We start from the raw sequence: 17222 nt of genomic DNA, 5'->3' as shown, positions 1-17222 counted from the left end.
TGCGGCCCATGTTTTTCACGTGCTCACGTGTGACATACGAAAAGTTGACGCTTGATCCATGCCTTATTAGTTCCATGTACGAAATATCTAATCTACCCGAGACGCCTTATGTTATTGGACCGCCAGTATGATTCAAATCCTTCGAATGCCCGCCGTAATTCATAACGATGCCAATGTAAAACAAAAGTTCCCCCTATTTAATCGTATATATCCTCATCCATGGTGTCTGCCACCAGCTCGTCGACCGCGTCGTCGTCATCGTCATCAATCATGTCCTCATCGCCCTCGCTGTCAGCATGGTTCGCCAAGACGGCAATCTTGCCATCGATGAGCTCGACCCGCGCAATCTCGCCGTCGCGGATGCTGTTCCGCAGGATGAGGATGGCGAGCCTATTGAGCACCTCCTTCTCGATCAGGCGGGACAGGGGACGGGCGCCGTACGCGGGCGAGTATCCCGAGTTGCCGAGGTAGTCCTTGGCTTCCTCGGAGACGTCAATCTTGACCTTTCTGCCGTTGTCCTCGAGCCGCTTCTGGATTTCGTGTATCCGAATGTCGACAATCTTGCGAATCTCCCTGCGCGTCAGGCGGTTGAAGATGACCACCGAGTTGATTCTGTTGAGGAACTCGGGGAGGAAGTAGTTGCGCAGAGCGCCCATGACGAGGTCCTTCGTCGACGGGTCGACGCGGCCTTCCCTGGCTCCGGGTCGAGTGAGGTACTCGGCGCCCAGGTTCGACGTCATGACGACAATGCAGTTCTTTGCGTCGACGACTCTGCCTTGTCCATCGGTGATTCTGCCGTCGTCCATGAGCTGCAGGAGCACGGTCAGAATCTCCTTGGCGGCCTTCTCAACCTCGTCAAACAGGAGAATCGAGAAGGGCTTGCGCCTCAGTGCTTCTGTCAGCTGACCGCCGGCGTCGTGCCCGACGTAGCCTGGAGGAGCACCAATCATGCGGCTAAGTGCGTGTCGTTCTTGGTACTCGGACATGTCGAATCGAATCATGGCCTTAGCGTCATCAAACAGAAATTCCGCCAAGGCCTTGGTGAGAAGCGTCTTGCCTGTTCCAGACGGACCGCAGAAGAGGAAGCTGGGAGGCTGGTTGGGGTTGCTCAGGCCAGAGCGCTGCAGTCGGATGGCGTTGGCCACGGACTGGACTGCTTCCTTTTGGCCGACGACAACTCTTCCGAGGACCTTTTCCATGTTGATCAACTTCTCCTTCTCAGAAGTGCGAAGCCGGGTGACGGGGATGCCGGTCCAGCGAGCTACAATCTCATTGATGTGGTCGGCGGTAACAATGTCCGTGACCATGGAACCGTCGTTGTCACCGCTGCTGGCGTTGAGAGCGGCGTCGGCAGCGACCTTGCGAGCCTCGAGCTCCTTGATCACAGCTTTTTGCTCCGGGATAGCGCCGTACTGGAGATCTGCAGCTTTCGCGTGCTGGCCCATGTTGCTGGCATCCTCAAGTCGCTTCTCGAGTTCGTCGAGCTTGAGCTTGGCTTGGTGGATCTCCTCGCTTCGCTTGATTTCGTTTTGGTACTTCTCGCGAAGTGGCTGGAGCTCTTCCTCAACGTTCTTGGCGTCCTTCCTGGCCTGCTGCAGACGAGTCTTGGACGCGTCGTCGTGTTCCTTTTCCAAAGCGGCGATCTCAATCATCAGTTGCCGATGCTTGCGGTCGAGAGAGTCAATGATTTCTGGTTGAGATTCTCGGGCAACTCGCACGGCGGCGGCGGCTTCGTCGACCAAGTCGATAGCAGAGTCAGGCATCCGCCTAGATGTGAGATAACGCGCAGCCAGGTTGGCGGCCGCCACAAGCGCACTATCGAGAATGGTGACGCGGTGGTGTCGGTCGTACCGCTCTTTGAGGCCGCGGAGGATTGAGATTGTTTCGGGGATTGTGGGCTCCTTGACCATGACTTGCTGGAAGCGACGCTCAAAGGCGGCGTCCTTCTCGACGTATTTGCGGTACTCGGCAAGGGTGGTCGCACCAATGCAGTGAAGCTGGCCGCGAGCAAGCATCGGCTTGAGCAGGTTGGCGGCATCCATACCGCCCTCACCAGACGAACCAGCGCCCATGAGGAGGTGGATCTCGTCGACGAAGAGGACAATCATTTCTTTGGAGTCCTCAATCTCTTTCAAGACGCCCTTCATGCGCTCTTCAAACTCTCCGCGATACTTGCTGCCGGCAACAAGGGCGCCGACATCAAGCGAGAGCAGCTTGCAGTGCTTCAGGTTGTCGGGAACGTCGCGGTTGACTATTCGTTGAGCAAGGCCTTCAACGACGGTAGTCTTGCCGACACCAGGCTCGCCAATGAGGACGGGATTGTTCTTGGTTCGCCGAGACAGAATCCGCACGACGCGGCGAATTTCCTCTTCTCGGCCAATGACTGGGTCGATCTTCTTGTCTCTGGCCATGGCAGTCATGTCGATGGTGAACTTGGCCAGGTTCTCGTTTTCCTGGTCGGTGTCGGCGGTCTTGCTATCGACGCGCTTGGTTCCTCGGATGGCCGTGACGGCATCTTGAACGAGCTTGGCCTTGGGGATGTTGGCTTCTCTCAAAGCCGTCTGAATGTTGCCGTCCTCGGACAAGGCGGTGATGAGGTGGTCGACGCCAATGTAGGTGTCCTTCTGAACCTTTTGCAGCTCCAAGGCTTTTCGCAGGACGCCGTGGAAGGATGGTGAAAGCGAGACCTGCTCGGGCGGGGGATCTTGACTGGGAAGGCGGACCAGCGACTTCTTGAGGGCTCTGTCAAAGAGCTGGGGGTCGCCGTGGGCGCGCTCAATGACTTGCCGGAAGAGAGTGACGGTGGGCTGTGCCGGACCATTCTGCTGGTCTTTGGACTGGTCGACGGGGGGGTCCAGTAGCGACACGGCCAGGTGGACGGGGAGGAGCTGGGAGTGAGCGTACTGCTCAGCCAGCGTCATGGCATCCTCCACGGCCTTCTGGGCCCGGTCGGTGAAATCCATGCGTGCGGTCATGATGGATCGGTTGCGGTGCCTCGTGGGCAACTCGTGTGAAACAGCGTACTTTGTGTGTCGTGTAGCGCGGGAAGCTCCTCGAGATTATTAGGTAGGCGAGGTAGGCGAGGTAGCTTAAGTTGGGTAGAAAAAGAGGAGGGGGTTCAGGTAGCTTCAACGTGTGGTGTCGCAATGCATGCGGCGCCGTTGCTGTCAAGACTTGGGAGCGTGCTCGTGGGCAGCGTCCGGTCGGTTCAAGTAGTATGTGAACAATTCGAGTCGAGGAGGAAATTGAGTTCAAGTCCGTCCGTCCCGGGAGGAATTTATCCTGCTCGACGGGTGGAGGCGGTGGGAAGAAATCGAGTGATGTCCTGATAATCTTGGAACCGTCCAGGCCGGTCCAGCGCTGCCCAGTAGCTGCCCGGATGCGCTGGAAAGCTTCCAGGCGGCGGCCCAGAACCCACCAGAAGCTTCGTGATGTCACTGGAAACCTTGGAACTGCAGCGGAAGCGAGGTGGGGAGGCGGCCCGCTGATTGGGCGCGGCCATCTTATCGCCCGCGGGCTCCAGTGTCAGCCCCGGGCCTGTTGCAACGGGAATACAGGCGGCCGCTGCCGCCAATGAATCCAATCCAACAGTGGGTTCATGGTCGTCCAGGCACTTCGTAGTCTCAGCTTTGGGGGGTCCGATCACATGACCGCGCGCCAGGCCATTGTGCGACCCAGCCAATGGCCCAATGTCATTTTGGGGGGGCATGGATTTTCGTGCCTCGTCGCATCGTACTCTATCTAGCCTTGAGAACCGCCAGCAGCCGACCATGAATGCGCCGCCGAGGACACGGCTCGACCGGTTGCCGGGCTTTTTGAGGGCATGCGTTCGGCAAGTCCATTCTAACCGGCGAAAACAGCCCCCGAAGGGCTTCGAACGCCCCGAGGGCCATGGCGAGAAGATTTGGGTGTTTAGCCATCGCCGGTCAGACCAGGTCATCTACAGCCTCAAGGAGAGACTAGACGTGAGCGCACGACGTCCAGACGGCTCCCGCGAAGCAGCGCGCTGACTTACAGGTGCAGGGATTCCACGGCCTCAAGCAATTGCCCTTCAATGGCAAGAAGACGAAGCCCGCCAAGCTCCGCAAGGACTACTGGTCGCCGCTCGCCATGATCCAGTTCCCCGCCGGCCAGGGCGCCATCGGCCGCTCCGTCTTCCAGAAGCTGCGCGAGCTCAAGCACCTGCACGAGGTGGCGTGGACCGACGACTTCCGATACAAGCGGCCCGACGAGTTCACGGCCGCCGACAAGAAGAAGATTGCGCAGGAGAAGGAGAAGGGCATCGAGTACCGGCCCGTGCGGAGCAAGCAGGAGCGCGGCGTTGCGCTCAACGAGCAAAAGGCGAATGCCATTGCCGACATGGCCGTCGTATTGGCCGGCCAGGGCGCCGGCAACAAGGTCATTGCGGACGAACCCGTGGACGGCGACAGGCCGCTGGTCGAGGTGTCGGTGAGCTGGGCCAACGATCAGGACAAGGAATTTGCAGAGTCATGGTCGGCAAACGTCACGCATGATCTGTTCGAGCAGCCGTCCTACTCATCGAATCTGGACGCGACACCACCGGTCGAAACCAAAGCAGCGTAAGCATGAGTTAACTCGCGCACTACACGCGGCGAGCTACGGGAAAATGGAAAACCGCGATGGCGGAAGATTACTCGCTACGAGGCGTTTCTGTACGAGGGCACCGGCAACGGCGGCTGGGGAGGAGTCACTTGTACCACATATATACGGGCTGTCCGCTCGCCCGTTGCTGTATCATAAAGGCAATTATCTAAAGCAAAGAGGAGCAAAAGCAAGCCTCCATGGGCAGGTCATCAGGCCCTAATATCCGAGTATTTCTCTTGGTCATGCCGTGTGAGGTGCGCCGTTTCTGTGGTGTTCCGTTCATGGTCTCAAAATCAGACTTTCAGGCAAAATTGCTTCAGGTAATCATAATGCGGGATGTTGGCGTCGACAAGCTCTCGGATGAGCTTCTGCGCCTCGGGGCCGTACTTGTCGGTCCACTCCTTGTTCTCAGACTCGACCGTCGATGTCTTCTGCGCAGCGGGGGTTAGTTAGACACAAACGGTCCGGGGACAGTGGGAATGCTCGCCGTCGCGCGCGGGCGTGCGATGGTGTACGAACCTGGGCGTGTGTCCTGGCCATGAGCCGATCGGTGCCGAGGACGTCGTCGTGGAAGCCGTTCCACTTGGCAAACAGCTTGGCGGCATGCTCCTTGTCCTCCTGGTCCCAGACAAGCATCTTCGGGTCGAACTCGATGCCCGTGCGCTCGCAATAGAGCTTGATCATGGCCTCGGGGCTGTCGAGCAGATCATCGGCATCGAGGACCGTCAGGTGGTCCTTGTCGACGATGTCCTGCTCGATGAGGTAGTCGAAGAGCCGGACGAGCTCCTCGTAGCCCGTCTCGCTCGGCATAAAGTCGTTCCAGCCGGTGATCTCGTTGAGGGGCGGGATCACGCAGCGGTAGTATGAGGGGATTGAGCGGCGAGGGTGGCGGATGAGAAAGGTGAAGTGGAATTGCCGCAAGACGTCGAGAGGAATGACAGTAGGGTTGCCAGGCTCTTCGCCGCCGCCCAGGGACTCGGCAATCTTTGTGGGCTGGCCCTCGGGCGGGAAGAGGTAGTACGCCATGTCCTTGATGAAGACGCGCTTGCCCTGGGGAGAGTAAGCATCTATCCCGGACAGCAACAGGGCCGCCGTCTCGGGGGGGTGTATTTAGGGGGAAGGGTGAGAAGTCCCAATCCCAATTTCGGTCCCGATCGCGCGCCGACGCACGATTGGAAAATGATCGAATTCTCATCAATGCCCAGGGAGTCGGGGGGTGAGAAGGTGAAGATGCAAGTAGACGAGCATCTTGTGAGGGTATCATGGCCAGCTCCTCACTCGAGGAGCGGGCATAACAACGGCGAGTAGCAAAAGCACAGAAGACGAAAAATCAACACGTGTCCAAGAGGTGGCGAACCTGTTTTTCAACCTCCGCAAAGTGATCAAGAATGGACTTGTAGGTCTGATCCGACTGGGGGTGGGCAGCACGGGTAGCCGGGTCGTCCCTGTAGCGGTCGCTCAGGAACTCGGGCCCGTAGTAGAAGGCGTCGCCAAAGGGCTCGTGCTGGCTATCAAGCACATCACGGCGCGTCATGAAGACCTGTTTGTTCGGCACACACGCATCACATGTCAGTTGTACTATTATTGCAGGTTATGCCTTTTGACGACGGGGCTCTTGCGACAGGACGCAGGCCAGCGCAAGGCGAAAGGGGGCGAAAGAGTGCAATGGATGGCAGCCGTACCCGTTCAAAGGCCGTAGAGCAGGCCCGTGGGTGAGTGACGGCGAAGACTGGTTTGGGATCCATGGTGACGATTGGTTTCCACGGTGCAATGAATGAATGGCTGCGTATATGTACGAGTGGCGATGGTAGTAGGTAGCAATGGGCAACAACAGAAAGGATGTGCCTGAGGGTAGCCGCAGTCAACACGAGGGGATGATGGGAGGAATCAGGAAGGAGAAGACATGGCGTCACAGGGGGAAAGCCAGGGAAAGGGCCTGTTTTTAAATGCCATGGCAGTGGCAGCATCGACATCATCATCAAGGGCTTGCCGTGATATCGGGTCGTCGCATCCCCTCCCGAGGCAAAAGCTTGACGATTATAACTGGAGCCTCGCCCGCTAAAGGAGCCACGCCGTGTGGCCGTGTGGCTGCGTGCCGCGCTCAATGGCCGAGAGGCTGCCCTGTGTCGCGAGCTATTTTTTTACCAAGAACCACTCGCCGCGTCTTAAGGACCCGGGAGGACACCCTCTCGGGATGGGGAGGATGGACGAAGCTGGATGGCTCGAGAGGGCGGTCCACCGTGAAGGCGCCAATGTGCTCCGTGGTTGGCCGTGCCGCGGCGCGATGACGCCGCCGATGGGCCGTAGGGCTTGCGACGACCCGGGTCGGGCGTACCTTTTTAGAGTCGTCAGATCCATCCATCTGCCGCGGGGTGGAGTGGAGGGGGGGGGGGTTGCTTGGATGGAACAAAGGGAGAGGCGGCGGCGGCGATTTTTGAATTTTGAATTTTTTTTCCCGCTGCGGCGGAGGCAGGCAGGTTGGTTGGCAGGTGGCAACCTCCACTATTGTGGAGGAACTGCAGCAGGGGTCGGCCAGTGGAGGGCTGTCTGGGTGGTGGCCCCCCGCCCCGCCGCCGCCGCCGCTGGTCTTCAGCGGCTTGGAACTTCCACTGGAAGACCCGGCCGTCAGGGCGGATGGACACATCCATGGATCCCTCCGGGAATGTTCCATTGCCCCCATCAAGCCCCTCAAACCCTCAGGCCCGTCAGGCCTCTCTACAAGCCCCAAAGACTTTATCGACGTCATCGCTGGGCGGCAGCAGATTGGAAGGCATCGACTTAGTACCTACTGCCTTTCTTTCTTTCTTTCTTTCTTTCTCGTCCTCCCTCCGTCTGACCGAGGCGGAGTCCCGAGCATGCACATCCACGACGCCGATCCAGACTTTTGCAGCAAGCAACTAAAATAGAACCTGCATGGCCTTTATCATACTCCTCATGTACATACATGTGAATCCATGATACCCCATGATACCTCTCTGTTGCACATGCGACACCAGACAGTGGCAGACAGACAGTCACAAACCTGGCGCGCCCGCTGCTCTGCAACGTGGCGGCGCCCGCTGTACCCAAATGCCCCATTCGCAGGTCGTTCCCCCTCCCCTCTCCCGCAGGCTGCAGGACGCGCGCCACGTACATCTTCATCATCTGCAGCTCGCTGCTGCTGGCAGGCGCCCGGCATCACGGCACACCCAACCACGATGCTGTATCACGCGCATCCGCCTGCCTATTCGCGCGTCGTCCGGGACGCCTTGTCTCATCGCCCTCCGCGGCGCCATCGCGACGAGACCGACGGGCCGCTCCACATGTTCTGTTCGGCTTTTGCGGCGCCCGCTGGCTGCTGCCGATATCACGACTTCCGCGACGCTGCACGCAAGGGGGGACAAGAGAGAAAGAATGATGGGGCAAAGACATCCGACGCTCGGCCCAGAATGCCGAGACCTACTACTTCGTACGTTACAAGCTAACTGGAAGACCTCATAGCTCCCGAGCTTTTCTCCCTTCCTTCTTTTTGTTCGTCGTGGAGAAAGACCAAAAGTTGTCTGGATCAATCGCCTGGCATTCGACTGGCGCCGGAACCTCGAGTTCGGGCCCATCCGCAGCTTCAGATTTAAAGTCGACCTCGGACACGCTTTCGTGTTGTCCCCTCCACTCCACCACGCGAGCGGCCGATCGCGACGACGAGACAACGCTCTCCGCCTCTTCTCTTCCGACACTCTCGCTTTCTTCCGACACCGCCGGGCTGGGGGCCGTCTCGTGGCCCCCTTCGCTCGGGGCCTTCGCCTCTGGGGCCGCCGCGGAGCGGAAGCCGTCCAGCTGCCTCAGCTCATGCAGTGCCTTCTCTAACACGTCGAGCTTCTCGTTGGCGCGGCTGCGCTCGTGCACGCTGGCCTCGCTGTCCGCCGCCAGCTGCGCCACCTCTGCGTCGCTCATCTCGTGTATCTTTTCTGTGTCTAGGACGGACGGCAGCTTCTGGATGAGACTGCACTCGATGGCGTGTGTGCTGACGTTGTCTACCACGGTCTTGAGAGCAACCTGCGAGCGGTCCTCATGCTGTCAGCCTCGGCCGGTACAGAGTTGCTTACTTTCCATCAGAGCGGATCATAAGTGTGCTTTCTCACCTTATAATACGCCTCCATGTAGTCCATGGCAGTGGTGCTACCCACGAGTTCCGAGTTCAGCTCATCGCGTTCATCCTCCAATGCCAGCAACTCGAGCACTCTGTCGCGTGTCAATTGCCCCTTCCATCCATCCGCACTATCGTAGACGGCCTTGATATGCGACCTAAGCCGCTTCTGGCGTCGCTCGCGCTGGATCTTCTGGACGGTGTCCGTGAGGTAGTGGTTGTACGTGATGGGGTGGATGGCCAGGTACGGGTGGAGGACCTGCTCGACGGCTGCATCGAGATCCTGCTCCAGTTCGTCAATGCCCGAGTTTACAACGCGCATGATGTTCTCCGCCGTCTCTGCCACGGCCACGTGCTGGAGAATCTCCATGCTCGTCTGGTAGACGGCGTTGAGGACTTGGTCCTTCAGCTCGAGCAGGATTCCGCGCCACGGCTGTGACTGCTCCGCGAACAAATCCGCGATGACCATGGGGTCAAACGTCCCCGGGAGTTCACGCCCTCGGCTGCGCCTGATGAGGTCCCGCACCTCCTTCACGTAGTCGGAGCGCAATACCTCTGGGCGTCCGCTGGGATCAGAGACTTCGCTGACGTAGTCCACGATGTGACGACTGTGCCCTTCTTTGCTCATGCGATCCCTAAACGCAATCAGAGTGTTCTGCACGACGGCGCGGAGACGGCGCTGATACCCCTCCTCGGTCTTTGCGCTCCCAAAGAAGGGATCGCTGTAGATGCCATCGACGGCTGCCTGCATGAGTCGCGAATAGGCCTGGCTCGCCTGGAACAGATATCGACGCTGTTCGTGGACCGTTTCCCGCGAAGGGCCCAGCCTCTCCAGCTTCGCCCTACATTCTTTGATGCCTTCGGACACATCCGCGATCAGACTGGGTAGCTGCGCGAGGATCTGGTCCTTGAGGACGTTGCTGAGCCGCGGCCTCAGCATTTCAATCCCCCATTGTGACGAGTCGATGGCTGTCCAGGGGCTTTGGGAGAAGAAGTCCTTCTCGGCGGCATCCCTCTCTGCCGTCGTCGCATCGCGCATGCTGAAGTCGCGGTTCTTGAGCAGGTGCCACCCCAGGCGGAACTTGACGTCTTCGTTCTGCGCGAGGTTCACGTAGGCGGCCTCGCTGTCGGAGCCGCGGTCCAGGGTGTCTGGCTTGGTGATGAGGCCCAGCGTGCGGGAGCCCGTGGGGTCCAGCTCTCGGGCGTGCCTGGTGATGGCCTGGAGCGCGAAGTCGCTCTTGGCCGACACGACCGCGAGGATGATGCTCCTGGGCCGCTTCATGTACCCGAGGACCATCCGGGTCACGAGCTCCGCGTCCTCGTCCGACTGCGTGCTGTTGCCGGCCTGGAAGAGGCCCGGCAGGTCGACCATGGTGAGATGCGGCTGCTGCGGCCCGCTCAGCTCGACTCGCAGGATGTCGTTGCTAAAGACCTTTTTCGGCCTGCCGAGGCCCATGGCCTCTTTGGCCTGCTCAATCACCGGGCCGAGCCCCGCCTCCGAGATGGCGAGCAGCGGGCGGAACTTTTTGAGGTCTTCCTTCTCGTGGCTGGGGCGGTCCGAGTCGGGCGTGATGGACACCTTGACGTCGGCATGGGGCGCCCGCCTCAGGATCAGCTCCGTGGCGAAGCGCGTGCACAGGTTGTCCTTTGTGGGGAACGTCATGCCGGAGATGGCCTCGAGGACGGAGCTCTTGCCCGCGGATTGATCTCCGGTGACGATGATCTCGGGGAGGTCGACATAGCGGCTTATGCCCTCGAGACGGAGCCGGTCGATGATGTCGAGGAGGTCCCGATGGGTCTTTGATGGGAGGCTGACGGCGGCCATGGCAAAGCGTCAATTCGAGGATCTAGCTCTTGTGGCATAACTGCGTACGAGGCTCTGGAGTGACGAAGTGGATGATTGATGGTGGTGAAGCAGCCGTCACTTAAATAACGAGGCCCAGGGAGAGAGGGACAAATTACGCGCCGGATTCGTGGGTTTGCGAGCACAAATGCAACCCATGGCGACGAGATGCATTCAATGAACGCGGACATCGGCTGACATCTGCAGCGCGACTGGCAACCCGGTCGCAGCAGTAGGTCAGATACCAATGGAATCGGCAGCCCTGCTGTGTGTGATGACGGGTGATGCGTTCGCTGCATGGGCGGCCCCCGGGGAGAACCTGGAAGTCGAGCTGCGTCGATGCCCGTTGTGGATCTGTGACTGCTCCCCAAAGACAATGAAACCGGGAGGGCATTGGCACCGCAGGTTGGCTTATTAGCAAAGCTGAATGCAGTTTTTATTGTCTGAGTATATGGACGTGACTTGGGAGTCGAAGGGCTGCAACCAAGTCCGCCGCCTCGCTTCAGCCGCTTTTCCCACGCTAGGCGCTGCAGTACAACCCACGGTACCTCGCTGACGACGAAATATACGGATTATACCTTGTTGCGCCTTTTGGTTGGTAAGGGATTACTTATATCTCTCCCAGCTCCCCAACCACCGCCAACTCTCTGCAACACGACTGATCTTGTCCAAGGCGCCCGAGACTCTGCCATCCGGATCATGATACCTATGGCCATCGAATTCAACGAAGAAGATGTACTGGAACGGCGCCTTGAGACTCGGGCGGCTATTGATACTCGTCAGGTTGAGGCCAAATTCTTTGAAACAACTCAGCACGTCCGCGAGCGCGCCGGGGGATGTGTGCGGCACGGTGAAGGACACGAGCGACTTGTTGCTCGGCGCGGAAGCGGACTCTTGCTTCTGAAGTTGCCAGTCCTTGGGAACCGACGAGTTGGTGCCAATGATGAGAAAGCGCGTCGTGTTGTCCTCGCGGTCCTCAATGGACTTGGCGAGAAAGTCGAGCCCGTGAAGCGAACCGGCAAGCTCGTTGGAGATGGCAGCCCAGGTGCCGTTCCCATCCTGGCTCACAATCTCGGCGGCCTTGCTCGTGGAGCTCGTGTCGACAATCTCGACGCCCTTGAGATATGTCGAGATGAAGGCGTTGCACTGGCCAAACGCCTGCGGGTGCGAGTACACACGCTTGATGTGCTTGAGACTAGACAGCGGCTTGGCCCTTGGCTTGGCCGGGGTCGGGTCCGCAGCGGTCGGGGTAGAGGTGCCCGAGCCTTCGGCATTGTCCTCGGCACGGGGCTGCGGGCTCTTGTGGCCGACGAGGCAGTGGTGCACCTCGACGAAGATCTCGCCGTGGACGGTGATGTCCTTGTAGCGGCCGTCTCTATCAGCCAGGTTGTCCAAGGTGAAGACGACGGGGCCGTTGGAGGAATTCTCAAGCGGCACCACGCCCGCGAGGACCTCGCGGCCTTGGACCTGGTTGAAGACGTCTGCAAGCTCCAGGTCAGAAACGATGAGACCCGCCCGGCAGATGCATGATGCACGAACCATCAATGGTGACCGCGGGTTTCAAGTCCCAGATGTTTTCGGGGAAGACTTGGCGCACAGCCTGCCATGGTGTCAGTGTGTGTCATGGACGGAATTGCTGGGGGTCAGTCAGATGCCTCGGCAGTCGTACCTGATGCGAGTAGGACGCCACGGGTCCCAAGAAGGACACGGCCGGCTTGGACACGAGCGCCATGATGATGCCGCTGCCTCAGGTTGTCGGTGCCGAGTGATGAGGGTCCGACGGTAGGAAGGCGGTGCGGCTGCTCCGGCTTCGGCGCCCAAGCAAGGACGATCCGGTATTCGCGACGAGCGGGCTGGTGGCAAGCGAGCAGGAGACAGCAGGATTGGCGCCGGCGAAGCGATTCGAGAGGCGTCAACGGACCGTTTCACCTATGCAGCTGCGTGTCATTCACTCGGGTGAGCTTGGCTGAGGATTTTCAAGGTCCAAGGTGGGATGGCCAATGCGGGTGGTGGTCGCTCACTAGCAACTTAAGCATACGGTCGTGGTACACGGATTGCTAAGCGGGGACGGCTGGCAGCACGAGCCGGGGTACGGCCTGCACGGCCAAGCGCTTACCAGGCCTGCCTTTAAGTAACTTAGTATTAACTTACTTCCATATTAACTCCCGTCGGGACTTGGAAGGCCCTGCCCTGGCAGCTGTCGCCAACGTCGGCGTCGGCAGTCTGTGCCTCGTCTCTCACTCAGTTGAAAGATTTGATTGATGCTGCCTTTTGATTGCGACGGGCGCGGCGGGACCGCGGCCTCCTGCGACACTGGCAGCAACCTTGTCTCCGGGCACGGGCCTTGAGCATACTCAACCTCTGGACCTAGTAGGTAAGATGGTAAGGCATACCTAGGAACTTAGACTACTGCCAGCAGACCGAATAGAGTTTCTGCCCTTGTCCAAAAGGGCAATCCACGCAGTCCCCAGCTATGCTTGGAGCGTTTGGTTCCATCTGACGGTCCGAAACAGCTACCGTCGGCACATGTACGAAGTACCGGCGAGCACGCGTCCCCCGCGGCTCTATTGCGCGCTTCGGTTGCCGTATACAAGAGCTGTGTGTTTGTTCATTCGGTAGGAGCCGAGCGCATCCATCGGCGTTTCACGCACTAACAGAGCGCAAAATTCAGTCCTAAGATGCCTTGCGCCTCGGCATTATTCGCGCGCCGTAATCGACGTACGAAGTACGGTCTTAGTAATATAAGTCGCAATTTACACGGAAGCTGCGGACATGGATTCGACAAACTACTGCACACATGGCATCATCCTAGAGCTGTCCAATTTCACAATTGGGCGCAGAATGTGCGCAGTGCTGTGCGGAATGAGCTGCTTCTTGCGCAGCACTTCGGACAGTACACTGCATTCAGGGTATGTGAAAGAAATCGAGCTCCATTGCACAGGCCCATCCGTACGAGGCGCCGCGTTTCATGACGAGCGCCGGGGCGGGGCACCGGGCAGCCCGTGATGATATCTCTTGGAGCTTGGGGTGGCTTCTCTGCCCACGCCTCTTTCTGAAACGCGGCCTCGGAGCCCGTGGTCAAAGAGGCATCTCGGACCAGATGCTGTGCCCTCCGGCGACGCCACAACGAGCATTTGCCCCGGGCGGCACCCGGCGTCCGCCAGGCGAGAGCGGAAACACGCTCAGATTAGGATTTGAGCTAATACCCCGCAAACACAATGGGCGACTTGGGACCCCGAGCCAGGAGGAGCATTGGTGATTCAGTTCGTGCAGCGCGGGGAAGCTGGATGCTGACGTCTTGACTCTGTGACCCCCGATCCGACGTGCCGTCTGCCTGCCTACTGGGTGGCTATTGCGCAGTTGCATCGCATTGAGAGTAAAAAGCACAACGCTATGCATACGCCGAGGCCAACTGGCGCCTGCTTTCAAGCTTTTCTTTTCACGTCGCGCCGGGTGTGCGTAGTAGGCAGGGAGGCGGGCAGACAGGGCCGATGGGCGACTCGATCTGCGCGCCGCCGCTCCGGAGCTTTCCCAGTGCGCGCGCCTGCTGCCCGGAGCTCTTGGTGGCTTCCATTCTCGGGCCCCGGATCCGAAGTGGTGGCGAGGGGACCTTCCTGGGCTGGCCTGGGCTGGCGTGTTGTTGGGCTCCGCGCGTCGACAACAATATCAATAGAAAAGCTCTCCACCCTGTCAGATCAATCCCCGGCGACGAGAGTTGCGATAGGGTGTGATGGATGCGCCGCCCCGACGACCGCTTCACATGCACAGGTACGGTATGTAAGTCTTGGTGGCCCTGCGTGCGCCCTACGACGCGGCCAAGCAGCTCCCGCTGCGCCTCGCCCGGAGAACGAGTAACTACCGTACAGCAAAGCTGTCGTTGTTTGCTGTGGGTTGTGCCGGTGAGCCTTGCCCGGCCTGGGCGGGGGACGAGTCGGTCAGCATTGTCGAAACGCCGTTGGTTTCATCTTTGGGTGGCGTGCCGCCTATCGATGAAGACCCTGCATCAGTCGCCACACGCTAGAGTCGCAGGTCGGGGGGGGGGGCGCCCGTTGAACAGCGTCTGCGCCACTGAATCATTGCCAGTCATCGGGCAGTTGTTGAGAAGCACTGGCACAGGGGCTGCGTTATTAGCAAACGAAGGGGGGAGGGAGCCTGGGGCCCGACTTTTTAGTTCCCTTGGTCTGGCGTCGTGTTGTCGTTTTTACAGGCATGAGTCCTTATTATTAGCTCAGAGGCCCTTATCTGGTTCGGCGTGGACGGTGAATGGCATGTGGTTGACGACAAGATGGACAAAAGAGCTCTTTTCCCATGCCATCCCACCGGTCGGTCGGGCATCCCTGTGATGCGAAATGCAGAAGCCAGATACGCAATGCGCAACCACGGGAGAGACATTGTGAAACCAGAGCAGAAGGGGGTGCATGCTATCCGTTTTCAAGTTGAATCAGACGCCCAGCTGCCGACCAACTTGCAGATCGGCTTGTCGGGGGTGCTGCTGTTGCTGCTGCTGCTGCTGCTGCTGCCGCCGCCGCTGGCGTCATGCATATCTTCATCTGAAGGGCGACATAGCCCTGTGGGACCTAACTAGTTGGTACCACGACACTGGCAGCCGAGCCGTTTTGTAACAAGTGACGAGGGGGTTGCCCTTGGGTCTCCGGAAATGCTGCTGCTACTGCGCTCTCTATCCGGTGCCCAGTATGTATGTATGTGACGCCGACAGCTCTCGCGAATGTGGCAGAGGGCAAGGAATCGACCCCGACATGTTACGTGCATCCCCGGTTCTCCCACTCGGTCGCGTGCCTTGAATGGCACGACCCACGATCCAGGTGGTACATCCATACACACGTGCTGCACCATGATTCTATTACTAGCATCATGGCCCGTGACGGGGCCCATTTGCACCAAACAAAGCGAGCTAAGAGCGCCAGAGCTTCCGCGGGAGAATGGCCCACGATGCCGAGGAGCTGCGCCGCGCCGCTGAGATATCAGGAGACCGCACTGATGACGAATCTCATGCGGACGCGGCCGATTTGCAAGAAAAGAGGCCGCTGTCCGAGCAGCGTACGGCCCGGGCTGGGATGGTACAGGGCGCCCATCCCCGTCGGACGAACAGACAGATGAGCAAGGAGCATGCAGATAAGGGCCTTCTTGTACGAAGGGGGGTCGGGTCGTAGGCGTCATATCAAAGGCCCTCCATGAGGGGTGAGGGTGGCACTCCGCTGCGGGCGCTGGGCAGGTTGATTGACTGACTGACTGACTCTGGTGTGGTTGATGCTGCCTGCCACCATCCGAAGGAGGGGAGGGGGGGTTTCTCGTTTGTATGCTGCTGCATCCAGACGGTCCGATATCCGTGCCGCAGTCGCCGCAGCAGTGCTTTTCCATCCATGGTTGCAACCCGTCTGCTTGCTTCAGTTGATGCGATGTCGCCTCCGTACGAAACCGAAACCGGCCGCTGAGGCGCGCGCAGCGATTCAAGACCCGGCAACGTCGAAGCGATGCAACTCCCTCCCGCGAGCCGACGACACTCGGCCAGCGTCTATATTAGACACAACACACAAACGGCTGACGCACCGGGCTTTGATGACTTGCTTGACACCACCCACCCACGGTTGCAGGGAAGCAACGACAGGCAGGCAGGCAGGGGGTGGGCGTTCGATGCTCGTCCTCAGCAATATACGTAGCCTATAGCAGGTTTTGGTGGGGTGACACAAGCCGTACATACAGTGGGTGGCACGCTTTCAGTCGTGCTTGATTGTGGGCACAAAGGACTGAGGTTGAGCCCGCTCGCGTCGCACCGCAGTCCAGTGGATGGAGGTGGGGACCCGAGCCCGCAGGCGCTCCGTTCGTGCTGACTATTCTGACTTACCCTCACCTGCCTGACCGTCCCTACCGTACTTGCAGAGTCCCTTACTTGGCTGCATACCTAGGGAACTGGCCGCAGTTGCGGACACGATACTGTACGTACCTTACGTAAAGAACAGCCTCTGAGGCACAGAACACTGGCAACGGTGAGCGCCCGTTAGCTGGCGGGAACGGGAGCCTTCACTCCGGCCCAGTGGAGCGGCTCCCTGGTGCTCGCAGTCGCGGCTAGGCCAGTTCAGAGAGCCGCCGTCCACTGAAGCAGAAGCAGACCTGCTGCGGTAGACGTTCAGGGGTGCCCCCACCACCTCCACTCCCCTGGCGACGGGTGGGCACCTCCTCAGTTGAGCGGGCGGCACGCCCCCCAGAGAGCCCCTCGCTCCACTGGCCTGTGCCTCAACTGAATGACCTAACGAGGAGACGCCCCCCCCCCCCCCGGGGGGGCCTGAAGCCACCTCTACCTTAGGTAGGTACCGGCCTGTCTTGAAGCGGCCGCCCCTCCAGCTCCAGGAGGGGCGCCGCGTGCGGGCGGTCTGTCAGAGGTGTCGCCTGGCCTTGGGGGCTCTTTGGCCAACCAGCGGCGCGAGCCCAGGCATGCCGGCCGCCGCCTTTGCCTCCACCTCTCACCATTCACTCTTATTCTTCCCGTTCCCTCCACTCCTTCTCTCCTCTCCCACGCGACTTCGCCCACCCGTCGTCCCCCGTCCTCGCTGGCATCGCGGCTGCATCCTGGCCGGGCTCACGGCTCTTGAGCGCAGTCTCGCTAAGGGCCGATACTGGAGTCGGTAGAGGGAC

The 17222-nt window shown here is 59.7% G+C and overlaps 5 protein-coding genes across 5 annotated transcripts; 1 reads left to right on the top strand and 4 right to left on the bottom strand.

Moving 5' to 3' along the window:
• Window positions 1-45: 45 nt before the first annotated feature.
• Window positions 46-3318, bottom strand: HSP98 (Heat shock protein hsp98). The gene has a single exon (XM_047988959.1). The coding sequence runs from the start codon at window positions 2973-2975 to the stop codon at window positions 198-200; it is 2778 nt and encodes a 925-aa protein (XP_047844958.1). The 5' UTR covers window positions 2976-3318; the 3' UTR covers window positions 46-197.
• Window positions 3319-3744: 426 nt separating this feature from the next.
• JDV02_007464 (uncharacterized protein) lies at window positions 3745-4847 on the top strand. The gene is made up of 2 exons (XM_047988958.1): window positions 3745-3965; window positions 4024-4847. Exons 1-2 carry the CDS (start codon window positions 3771-3773, stop codon window positions 4582-4584), a joined length of 756 nt encoding a protein of 251 aa, XP_047844957.1. The 5' UTR covers window positions 3745-3770; the 3' UTR covers window positions 4585-4847.
• On the bottom strand, window positions 4700-6641 carry JDV02_007463 (uncharacterized protein). Its single transcript, XM_047988957.1, has 4 exons — window positions 6288-6641; window positions 5963-6145; window positions 5125-5655; window positions 4700-5036 (listed from the first exon to the last, which is right to left on the bottom strand). Exons 1-4 carry the CDS (start codon window positions 6582-6584, stop codon window positions 4899-4901), a joined length of 1149 nt encoding a protein of 382 aa, XP_047844956.1. The 5' UTR covers window positions 6585-6641; the 3' UTR covers window positions 4700-4898.
• A 1344-nt stretch (window positions 6642-7985) lies between these two features.
• On the bottom strand, window positions 7986-10663 carry JDV02_007462 (uncharacterized protein). Its single transcript, XM_047988956.1, has 2 exons — window positions 8724-10663; window positions 7986-8637 (listed from the first exon to the last, which is right to left on the bottom strand). The coding sequence occupies exons 1-2, from the start codon at window positions 10551-10553 to the stop codon at window positions 8080-8082; spliced, it is 2388 nt and encodes a 795-aa protein (XP_047844955.1). The 5' UTR covers window positions 10554-10663; the 3' UTR covers window positions 7986-8079.
• Window positions 10664-10921: 258 nt separating this feature from the next.
• PHA2 (Prephenate dehydratase) lies at window positions 10922-13168 on the bottom strand. The gene is made up of 3 exons (XM_047988955.1): window positions 12241-13168; window positions 12111-12171; window positions 10922-12052 (listed from the first exon to the last, which is right to left on the bottom strand). The coding sequence occupies exons 1-3, from the start codon at window positions 12301-12303 to the stop codon at window positions 11178-11180; spliced, it is 999 nt and encodes a 332-aa protein (XP_047844954.1). The 5' UTR covers window positions 12304-13168; the 3' UTR covers window positions 10922-11177.
• Window positions 13169-17222: the final 4054 nt, after the last annotated feature.

The sequence above is a fragment of the Purpureocillium takamizusanense genome, chromosome 7 (assembly GCF_022605165.1).
Source record: "Purpureocillium takamizusanense chromosome 7, complete sequence".
Lineage (NCBI taxonomy): Eukaryota > Fungi > Ascomycota > Sordariomycetes > Hypocreales > Ophiocordycipitaceae > Purpureocillium > Purpureocillium takamizusanense.
The sequence above is the reverse complement of the archived record's forward strand: the minus strand, read 5'-3'. Positions and strand labels throughout refer to the sequence as shown.

Excerpts from the sequence above, each read along its gene's own strand:
- HSP98 (XM_047988959.1), bottom strand. The coding sequence starts at position 2,975 with ATGACCGCACGCATGGATTTCACCGACCGGGCCCAGAAGGCCGTGGAG.
- PHA2 (XM_047988955.1), bottom strand. The coding sequence starts at position 12,303 with ATGGCGCTCGTGTCCAAGCCGGCCGTGTCCTTCTTGGGACCCGTGGCG. Across the intron at positions 12,172-12,240 it reads TGGCGTCCTACTCGCATCAG|GCTGTGCGCCAAGTCTTCCC; the intron begins GTACGACTGCCG and ends ACACCATGGCAG. Across the intron at positions 12,053-12,110 it reads ACCCGCGGTCACCATTGATG|ACGTCTTCAACCAGGTCCAA; the intron begins GTTCGTGCATCA and ends TGGAGCTTGCAG.
- JDV02_007464 (XM_047988958.1), top strand. The coding sequence starts at position 3,771 with ATGAATGCGCCGCCGAGGACACGGCTCGACCGGTTGCCGGGCTTTTTG. Across the intron at positions 3,966-4,023 it reads GCCTCAAGGAGAGACTAGAC|GGATTCCACGGCCTCAAGCA; the intron begins GTGAGCGCACGA and ends TTACAGGTGCAG.
- JDV02_007463 (XM_047988957.1), bottom strand. The coding sequence starts at position 6,584 with ATGATGATGTCGATGCTGCCACTGCCATGGCATTTAAAAACAGGCCCT. Across the intron at positions 6,146-6,287 it reads GCTCTACGGCCTTTGAACGG|GTCTTCATGACGCGCCGTGA; the intron begins GTACGGCTGCCA and ends CCGAACAAACAG. Across the intron at positions 5,037-5,124 it reads TGGCCAGGACACACGCCCAG|AAGACATCGACGGTCGAGTC; the intron begins GTTCGTACACCA and ends CCCGCTGCGCAG.
- JDV02_007462 (XM_047988956.1), bottom strand. The coding sequence starts at position 10,553 with ATGGCCGCCGTCAGCCTCCCATCAAAGACCCATCGGGACCTCCTCGAC. Across the intron at positions 8,638-8,723 it reads ACATGGAGGCGTATTATAAG|GTTGCTCTCAAGACCGTGGT; the intron begins GTGAGAAAGCAC and ends GACCGCTCGCAG.